Raw genomic sequence first — 11033 nt, 5'->3', positions numbered from 1 at the left:
CTACCGTAGCTGGTGTTCTGTCGATAAATTTATCCAATCATGTTTATATCGTCCTTTATTTGTGAGCAATCATTTAAATCTGAACAATGCAAATGATTATCATAGTATCATCGAGAAGTTGCTTATCTCTTTTGTTCTTCACGCATATCAAATGCTATGAAAAGTATGAGAGCCTGTAAAAAAGAGTCAATGCTTTTTTTTTTCTTGATGATTATTATGTAAGAACTTATAATACATAAGCTCATCTAAGGAGAACAATGATCGGCACACATACATACAACAGTATGCAGCGAAGGCACAAACTTAGTTTGGAGATGTGCAAACATTGTTGGATTGTGTACTTTCAAAGCTAATTGTACGCTGTGCTCGAGTTTAGGAGGCTCTGACGGCGGCTACCAGTATGGTTCCTATGGTTATGAGAAAGAAGATGAATAAGAAGGTGTAGACGCAGCAGTGGTCGAGCACCATGGCAATGTGCATCCACTCTTTGGACAGCTGACTGCTCTCAGCTTCGTCCACCGTCAGCTTGGTCAGATAGGTCACGGCCCGCATTGCCCTGGTCATGAAGCGCTCGATCTCGTCGCCGTCACAGGTCGAAGACGATGACGACGCCGTGCAGGCGAACGGATCCTCGTTGCCCTCATCGCCTTCGAAAACGGGGTTAAGTACTCCGACGCCCACATCATCTTGACTCTTGCAGGCGTCCATGAACGACGAGGAAGCCGCAGCGGGAGTGACGGAATCGACATCGTCATCTTCCTCGTCAACGGGGATTGTCCTTACCCGGATGAACTTGGCAAGCTTCCCGAGGACAACTCGTCGAAGACATTTCGGGGCGCGCTTGCTGTCGCCACGGTGATGGAGATTGAGGTTGATGACGGCGAAGACAGTACAGACGCCAACTGCAACGATGATGGCGGCGAAGTATTGGGCTGCAATGAGAAATAAGAATGGAGTTTTGAAACACAAATGACGTCTCGTCCAATATTTGATTTTATTGATTTTTTTAATCGGACAGACTCTTCTACTTTGTCTAGAAATTCTCTCCATTCATCAACCTTTATTCGTGTTATTTTTTTTTTCAAGTTGCATACTATCAAACTGTAATAATTTTTTAAAGATAATGTCGTGAAAAGTATGAGTTAATGCCAGGCTCATTTTATTTTATTCTTATTTTATATTTATCATTATGTTTATTCTTTAATAATTGCAGAACCGCGAAAAAAAAATATCTTAAAAGCAAGACATGCCAATTATGTCACGCCTCATCGTGCAGAGGAACGATGGAAGTGACAGTTGGCTAGACTTACATATGAGAGGAACCAAGTCGGAGGTTGGTGGCATGGTCTCAGCAACCAGCAAGAGGAACACGGTGAGGGCAAGGAGAAGGGTAAGGGTGAGTGTAATCTTTTCTCCGGCATCCGACGGCAGGTAGAAACCCATCAGCACCAAGCTAGAGATAAGGACGCAGGGGATGACGAGGTTGAAGAAGTAGAAAAGGAAACGCCGCTGCAGCACTATTGTGTAGGTAATGACTGGGTAGTCGCCAGCGCAGCAAAGCTTGTGGGTAACTTCGCGTTGCACGGGGAAACCGTCCAAGTCCCATTCGCCGTTTCCCACAAATTGGGACATGTCTCCCACGGTGCTGTTGATGATGACATCAACTTGGTCGCCGTTGAACGTCCACGATCCGAAGACGAGTGGGCACTCTTGTGTATCGAATGGGAAATAGAGCGGATTCATCGGACAAGCACTCATCAAAATAGCATTGGTTCGCCAAACAACCTCCCCAGTGAAGTCGACGGTTGCATGCGTCCAGCGAATACCGCCATCTAAGTTGTCGTTTGCACTGGAGAGAAAGAGAGCCAGAAAAGAAGGCGGGTAAGGGCCAAATGTATAATGAGCTTTGCTAAGCTTGCAGTTTGCTTTTTTTTGGACTAATTACATTAGGCCCTTTTACACTGAATTCTACAAAGGAATGAGATGAACGTAGATGCATTAATGGAACTTCGCGCATTACATTGGTCAAGGTTTAGCTTTAGAAAGATATCAACATGGAATACGTGAAATGGCGGTAGAGTGGTTCAAGAACTACCTTTCCAAACAAAAGAGATGATAAGATTTCTTTAATGGTAATGTCTCAGAATTACGGGATGTACTCTGTGAAGGCCCACAGGGTAGTCTGTTAGGTTCACTTTAAATCATTCTATGCATAAACGTTTTTAGTAATTCCTCCGACAAATGCTGCTTTCACATTGTGCTGATCATACTAGTTTATTCCGCTCACTCCATAATCTTCACACACTAACTTGCTGAAAGAATAAACATAGGATTGTTTGACAATTTGCAATGGATAACAGCTAACAAACTTGCTTAATTTTCAAAACAAAACAAAAGATTTTTTTTTCATTTTTTACCCCTTCCACAGGGTTCCTTTATTGAATAATATCATACACACAAATATATACAAAAAGAGATATGTATGTACATGCAGATTTAACACATGATATTCTTGGCCATTCTAAATACAATAAGAACAGCAAACAGTTACAAAAATCAATTATAAATTGCAAATTCTTTTCAAAGTGTCAGAAAATTACCTGACAAATCATTTCATAAGAAAACACAATCAGAAACATTTAGTAAAATGTAACCACTTTTTCATAAATTTCTTTTCTTTCAGATTTGTTTTACATATATACTTTTCCATATCATAATAACTTTTTATCGCTGACATGATTTGTTCAAAAACTGGCAAACAATTTTTGCATTTGGCTGTAAAAATTTCTTTCCTTACTATAATCATAATGCAATTGAGGGCACTGTTATTACGTCCATAAAAACCAAATAATTTATTTTGATTTGTAAGCTTAATATGAATAGCATTACGGGACAGCCAAAGCTCAAGTTTTGACCATATCTCGTTTGAATATATACAAGAACAAAATATATGCATAATTGTTTCTTCGCTGTTATTACAAAAAGTACATAAGTTATCTGTTACTAATTTAAATCTCAATAAAGCGTCTTTCATATAAAGAATTCTATTTAGCATCTTGAACTGAAACCCTCTCATGTTTACATCGACAGTTGAATAACAGGGAATTTGGTAATAAAAACTCAAAATGATATTGTCAAAATCAAACTCCTGTTTCCATTTTATAGGACTTTTACATTCCTTTGTCTTATGTTTCAAAACAAAAGATGCTATGGTATTTAGCAATACTGTCCCTTAATTACAAGCAGACATTAATTGTCTTTGATGGGACTCCCTTAAAAAATGTCTCCCTCATTAAATTCCATGAGATCACCATAGATGACAACTATCTTAAAAATGTCCTAAAGACGATAATTGTATATATGAGAATTAATTATCTCTCGAAACATTGGTGTTATGAATAAAGTTTCACTTAAAAAAACCTCTGGATTATACTAATCTATCTTATACGATATCACTATACAGATCCACTTTTCCTTGTGAATAGACTGTTAAAGATAAACCATTTATACTATTTTCAGCAAGGTCAGTTTATGTTTAATTAATAGGAAAAAAACGACACTAAAATGCCTTATTTACTGACACGTTTCATTAAAACAAGACTGTCTATCAATTTTATTCTTTTGCATTCTATTAATTTCCTACCAGGCGATCTAGAGAATATCATTATTGTTGAGGTCACTGCACAACATACAGGTTTATTGAGACAGGTCAAGATTTTGGAACGCACTATGTGATGATTAAAAATGCCCAATCACTTGCTGTATCTAAAGTAAACTGAAGACGACTTTTATTGCAACCTTATAAATAAAACACACGTGATTAATAATTCCATGGATAGGCATGATAAGTAGTGCGGACCCCCCCCCCCCCCCCCATCTCCATCCGCCCCCCAAAAATGATACTCAAATATATCACTTATTTAATTCTCATCAAAAGTACAATGCACCCTGTTTTTCTTTCCTTTTATTTACATTGTACGTATGTGATATGCTGCAAATGGAGAAAATATACAGCTTGAATTTTAAACCTAAATTTGAACAAATGCCACAATGAGATGGAATCACGATGGAATACATGCTGAAGTGTTGTTTGGAAGCCAGGAAATAAATGAAAGAAGAAGAAGAAGAAGATGTAATGCGCAACAACAAACCTTGAGTAAATAAAACATATGGGAAAAGACAAAAGGAAGGTGTACATTAAAAACATGTTCAAATCGCTCTTACTTGTTGATAAGAATTACATCTGGTCTCCATATGCTCTCTATGGGAATCTGTATAGCAGTGATATTCCAGAATGCGGCGGGATCCCAAACCAAGAAGGAATCACGCCACCGCTAGATGACGAAAACACCGAGAAGACGGAAAAGAAGAACAAAAAAATGGCAAACAAATAATAAATAATATAGATATGATGCATTTTTTTGTCGGACAGTTAATATCTATTTCTCTAAATTTGATAATGTCCTATCGTGTTTGTTTTGCTTTTAGACTATCTATAGCTCGTTAACAGTATCGCTGTGACCCTATGCTTCATAAACATTTAAATTTCAGAATTCAGAAGAAATATATCTTTCTCTCTTTTTCAGGAGAACTTTACAATGAAGTCTTAATAGCACGATTTGTGAAAAGGGAGAAAATTTTTGCCTTCTACCGGATACGGAACTCACTGAAAATCTAATTTGAAGCCAGATCATGTTACCTTTGTTTTGGCACCGCTGGGGGGGGGGGGGGGGGGGGGTCAGATTTCACGCTCGACAAAAATTTCTTCCTTAAAGGGAAGCAGTCCTGAGATTTTCACTGTACTGATAATTAAGAAGAGTAAAAAATATACACTTTCACCAATTTATACGCTTGGACATCAAAAATTGTCTCCGTACGCGATTTTCGAAAAATAATTCCTGCAAGCGATCGTGAAAGAGCCGGCAAAAAGATGCTACGTAGTGCATGCCCTACTCACCAAGTTGACAGCCGTGCCTCTAAAAACCAATTTAAGTGTTCAAATGATTAGTTGCAATTTTATCATATAATGTGAAAGTTTGTGGTTTTATAATTTCAAACAAAATATTCCAAGCTTAGATATATATAATTTACGAAAAATTAATATTGTAAACATAAATTTATATGTATTTTTAAACCAAATATACCATGAACTTGACATCAAATAGGCACGGTCGTTTTCTAGCTTCCGTCCGTGTTGCATACTTCTTAGCGTAGAAACCACTCTCGCGCGCAAATCCTTACCATACCAATGTATACATACACAGTACACTCGACTCCGTCCAGTCGATTTTGGCATTCAAACCGAAGATAACCTGTACATGACAGAGTCGAATTCTTCAAAGAAAATATTTTTTGTATCTCAATATTTCTGTAAGTAGTCAGATAATCGCCTTTCCTCGAAAAAAAAAAATATGACGTGAGCCGGGAAGGGTAAACACAGGGGGTCGTAGGGATATGATTTCGCTCCACTTTGCCGTGCATGTCCAGTCGGCACTGGCAGCAGCTAGCTCAGTGGCACTGTACTGCAGTCCAACCCCGGCTGCAGGCCCACGGTAAATTAAACATAGCTAGCCACTTTCCCTACCTCTCTACGCTTTTTTCCCTCGGTTCTCTTCGAAGTCGATGCTCGAGGTGTTTCTGTTTTATAACTCATGTGAGCAAATGGTCAGGATTGCATCTGGTTTCAGGAGTTTTCTCGGTTTATAACCGAGGGCCACAGCCTGCCGGTCCACGTAAAAACATCGCTTCACAAATTGTCCACGCACAGGTAGGTCACAACACGATTTCGAGATTTTGTAGGCCCTAAGTTTCTTATGTTCGGCATCGTTGTACCGATATTTCCCAGCCATACAGCTCACCTTTCACGATACTTTTGTTGGTCTGGGACGGAAAAAAGGATTTTCCTGGGAAATTTTCGGCACGATTCGAGCAAAACTACTGATGTAAGATAGCCTGACCAGACGACGCTGAATGCGGTCGCCCCTGTAGTGTACTAGCAGGCGCGAGGCCTGTGTAGAATCGTTTCTACCTACAAATATGTACACTCTGTACGTACTATAGAACATGCATGGCGACAGGTAGGGCTGCAGCTGCGCTTGAGACTGGAAAAGTGCGAAGGGCAAACCGCGTACGGGGTGCGTACGCGTATCTACCGTGGATCTATCATCTACTTAGTAGTTGTACCGTCCACACGTGCGAATATAATACACAATACATACACACACACACACACAAACACACACACACACACACACACAACGTAGAAACAATGTCAAATACGAGTCGGAGTAGCCACCGCGGTACCGACGTCTTCATGCATCCGGGTAAACTAGGGAGCGTACGGATAACGAGCAGAACACGGCTGGGAAGAGTTGTGCATCGACGACGTATGACTCTCCGCCAAGACTTGCTCATTAGCATATTCACCATGCAGAGTCACACTTTTTCAACCAAAATGTACGAGCTTATTTGGTGATTTTAAAGTTTGTTTTTGGTGAAAGTAGTTCATTGGAGGTACCAACAACAACATATTTTTTAAAATTTCGTGAGGACTGTGTCCCTTTAACATTAATTCAATCGTTCTGGAGGACGTCGCAATCTTGCATTAAGTACTACAGGAGACGAGCCGTTAGACAAGTTGAGATCAATTCTACCTTTAGTCATCGTACGACAATTCATAATATCTATTTCTATCTATAAATCTGTACATGACTACCTTTTTTCCCTTTAGAATATTTACGTCACTGTAGCATTATTCTGTTGAATACATTGTGCATTAAGGGCAAGAAACAGCAATTCGGGACGGGAATGTACGTCATCACTGTAAGAATATTTGCCATATGACATTTGTCTTAACAACTTAACTGACTTTTCCTCCATTTGCTGATGTTATTTTTCTAGTTTCTTTGATAATACATAGAGTATTACTCATGATGCAGCAAGAGTTTAACGCCCAGATCATACTTGCGCATTGCACCATTATTATCATCGATAGATGACACCCCTAAAACGTCTGTCCTCGGAGGCTATATGTCACAGCATGGATTTTTATGACGGAAAGAAAAATTGCTTCCAGGGCCCATCATACCTGTGTCATGTAGGTGTTGGCTGTCATAATTTGATTCGCCTCGTCCTGTACAAACAGACCATAAAGAGAAGAGGCGGCAATCGATTAATATGGGAGGGAACAGTATGGGAGTGTCCATGTATCGGTTTCTACCCTAACTCAATCTCTACTTACCTGGGATGCGATAGCTCGACTCGGGGGAATTTTCGGAGTGCCGGTCCGCTTTCAGGGAAAGATAGTTAGCCGTGACTATCAAGCCGCGGATATCTATTTTGGCACTCGTCTCATATTGTGTTTCAGACGATTACTGGGCATGGAATTGGAACAAATCTATACCGCACGGTTGATTCTGCCGAGACTGCGTTTGGACCAACATTCAGTCGTGTATTATGAACAAGAAATTGATAGCCACAATTATAGTGCAGAGTGCACGGAAAAGTGAATATCAGCAAATATGAAGCTAATAAAGTATCGTGTTTTGCTTGTTTCGTACCTATAGGTCTCTCTCTTCCTCTCTCCCTCCCTTCCTCCCCCGTCCCTCTTGCTCTCTATATTGTATTCAAATATCCCCTTGACTTACTTAAGAAGTGTCACGAGCATTTGAAGAGCGACGAATGGGATATCTCCATGATATGAATGCAGATGCAAAATGGGTATTGTGACTGTCATCATCCTCTCTTACCATTGTTAAGTCTAAGTTAATCAACATTAACATGCCAAGACTGAAGGGCTCGAAAAGAATCCAACATCCTTATTAATCAAGCGAGAATGACAACCAAGCTTTCGTAAAATGCTCATCTGACTCACAATTCACATCAATCACATGTTTTAATGGGAACTAACCATGCTAACTGCATAACGTTTTCGCAACGGTTATTGAGCCGATAACGAATTTAAGTTGAACTTGCATAATTTCCCTCATTACACACTAAGAACATAGAGAATAATTCAAGTCAAACTGATTCTAGTCAATCAATGTGGGCATTAAACTAAGCATATTCTTTGACACTCACAACAGTTCATTCACTGATGTCAAACATTTTTTTAACCAATTCTCAGAATGTACTCCTATACTGACCATATCGAGGAGTCCTATGACAGCGATATCCATCTTGACCGTAATTGTTTCACTCTGGTGCATGACGGGACGGACAACGGAACTGTAACCGTTGTCGAGAAGATACGAGCTCAGTTGCGCAGTCTGGAATACGCGATCAGCACCAACGTCTGCAGAGAGTAATTATAATGACATGTGACAATGAAGAAATAGATCAGCACTATTCTTTCTAAGATGCCGAATTCTTTCTTTTTCTTTCATCTGTATTACACGTTTCAGCCTTGACCTCTCTGCTTTCATTACATTTTGTCGTCAAAAAGATTTATCTACTCATTGCAAGCTCCTTCTTTGTCGTACGGAGATCCATATAACAGAGCTTTAAGTTTGCTAATCCCTTTGTGCAGACAATCCCAGTGATTCGAAAACAAAGAAATCTAAGTTTTTGGTCATGATGATAAAAGTGGCTGCCCGTAAACCACAGAATGCAAAATCGTCGCCTATGACAGCGACAAAGAATTAAGAAATAAAAAGTAATACAAGCATTGATTTTCATTTCTCGCGAAATTTGCTGTTCTTCTATCCATCTACCTATCTATCTATCTATCTATCTGTCTATCCATGTTATTTGTGTGTTTATGTGCAAGATATTTGTTTGTTTGTTTGTTTGTTTGCCGAGGCAAACAATCACATGAAGATTAATCAATGCTACTTAAACATGTTAGATAGAAGTATTTAGACATTTTGCAACATACTTTTATCATTTTGAAAGCGACTAGAACCAAATAGACGTGATTTGGGACTGTAGGTTCTGACTCACGGCTTGGGTGATGGTGCAATTCGAGGGACGGCACTGAAGCGCCCAATGACTTTTGTTCTCAGAATTCAATAGTAATATAAATTACATATTTTTATCACCATATCGATGTGGAATTTTAGAATTTGGTTAAATAAATCAAGCCCTATCAATTCCTTGAAAAGACTTACGCTCTCAAGAAAGCATCTTATAGGGCCTAATTTCTTGTATTTTTTTTTCAATTGCAACTTTGCAATGAAAAATATCATGCGTTGTGCACCGGGCATGCAATAAGCAGAATTGACAGAAATAGGTGAACAGATTGCAGAGTGCCGCAGACGACCTGTTTGGTGGGAAGCTGTATATCGATTGAAAGCTGTATAGAAAAGGACGCTCCCAACCACTGGTGGGGACTTGTCCCCGCCATCGTGCCAATACATTTTGTACCGAGTTAAAGCTTTAAAATGCATACTGTGTCACGCAACAAATGCCAACGCTTGGTTGGTGCTCAAATGTGTTTTGGGGGAAAATCGATAGTGTAGCATGTAAGGATTAGTGGCGGCTAGAGTCACGCTTTGGTTTTGTTTCGATTTTTTAAATTATTATTACAATATACCTCCATGACTGGGTTAACGTCATTGAAAGGTATATTGTGCGTGTTGTTGGATGATAACAGTATATAAATGGAATATGAATCATAAATGGTCTGTACACATATGTAAAACACACATAAAGAAATGTTATGTTTTAAAGACACACGAAGTGACAAATAAAAAAGTATATATCATCTCATATCAATATTGATGTAAAATCAGTGTGGTTCTTTTGCTACTCCAACAAATACTCACAAATGATATAAACATATAAATTTGGTTAGAGTGAGTGTTTTGTATTTTTTTACTTAATTGTATCTTAATTTTCTATATCTATATAGGGATCAAGGTATAGAACTGCAGGGTGAGCGACGCATTCCCATTGCGTCAAGGATACTTGAACTTTGTGAACCGTCGACAGTTTTGCGTCAAAATCATCATTCTTTAAAACAATTCTCTTATGAGAGATACTAAAATTCTAAAATTGGATCAGCTAGAACACACTAGATTCCCATCGGTAGTGAGTTAAACTACTGAACTGTAAAACAAGACAAAACAAACGAAACACAACAACAACAATAAAAACAACGCACGTATTGATAGAATAAAGTAACATTTTACTGCATAAAGTTAGTAGATGAATGCAGCTTACCTGTAAAACACGCTGCAAAAAATCCGAGTGAGAAGAGGATAGAGATACATCTGTTCTGTTTTATACTGCCCATGGTGTCGAACTTTCTGCAAGAGACAAAGAGACAAAACATTACGAAGACCAGGGCCCCATCTCGTGAAAAAAAAAAAAGAAGTTAGGATAGCAACTCTTGCTGGAATGGCAAATTCCCATAGCAACAGTCAATCAGAAAGGTGGATTCTTGTCATTACCATGACAATATTGCCATTTCAGAAGGAGTTGCTATAGTATCAGCTTTCAACATTTTGAATGAAATGGAGCCCAGATCAATGTTTACATCAAATGTAGATTATGATCAATTGGTATAAAAATGAAGGAAAAATATCCTAACATAGTTTTACACATAGTCTGTATGAACTTGGGCATTTCAAGCGAAGGAGAGTTTTTTTTCCTTGTTGTTTTGCCTCATGATAACCCCAACAGTTTACGTTCTATTTCCAGGTTTTTATTCAAAATTATTCATAACCATGCATTAATTTATCAAAATCATCTTTGAGAGAATTTACTGCAACATTTTATCACATGCTTTGAATGTAGCGCAAAATCTTTTCAACTTTGATTTGTGCCCATGACTTTGGTAAGATACACGACGTACATAATAGATTTCAATTGATGAAGTCTTAGGATATGTCTGAAAGAAACATACAGCAGCATGAATGTTGGTCAGTCATCATGCCTTGTCGATCGGTGCATTACATTTCGCCAAATCCCGTAAAGCTTATGTAATATTCTAACATTTTTTTTTTAAATCCAAAGATTATGCATAGTGGGCAAAACATCTTGTGCAAGCATAAACGCACGCACCTGGTACCCAAGACATTCTGTTGACAGGT

The 11033-nt window shown here is 38.7% G+C and overlaps 1 protein-coding gene across 1 annotated transcript; it reads right to left on the bottom strand.

Annotated features, from left to right (window-relative positions):
• Positions 1-372: 372 nt before the first annotated feature.
• Positions 373-9343, bottom strand: LOC139743310 (neuronal acetylcholine receptor subunit alpha-10-like). The gene is made up of 6 exons (XM_071653804.1): positions 9331-9343; positions 8145-8293; positions 7088-7132; positions 4225-4334; positions 1311-1849; positions 373-932 (listed from the first exon to the last, which is right to left on the bottom strand). Exons 1-6 carry the CDS (start codon positions 9341-9343, stop codon positions 373-375), a joined length of 1416 nt encoding a protein of 471 aa, XP_071509905.1.
• Between the last annotated feature and the right edge of the window lie 1690 nt (positions 9344-11033).

This window comes from Diadema antillarum, unplaced genomic scaffold (assembly GCF_040938485.1).
Source record: "Diadema antillarum isolate AM-2024a unplaced genomic scaffold, OU_Dant_1.0 seq00001068_RagTag, whole genome shotgun sequence".
Taxonomy (NCBI): domain Eukaryota; kingdom Metazoa; phylum Echinodermata; class Echinoidea; order Diadematoida; family Diadematidae; genus Diadema; species Diadema antillarum.
The sequence above is the reverse complement of the archived record's forward strand: the minus strand, read 5'-3'. Positions and strand labels throughout refer to the sequence as shown.

What these genes read in the sequence shown, in the direction of transcription:
- LOC139743310 (XM_071653804.1), bottom strand. An exon ending in GATGTAATTCTTATCAACAA is followed by an intron (nt 1,850 to 4,224) that starts GTAAGAGCGATT and finishes CTTTCTCTCCAG; the next exon opens with TGCAAACGACAACTTAGATG. An exon ending in CGACTTGGTTCCTCTCATAT is followed by an intron (nt 933 to 1,310) that starts GTAAGTCTAGCC and finishes TTCTCATTGCAG; the next exon opens with CCCAATACTTCGCCGCCATC.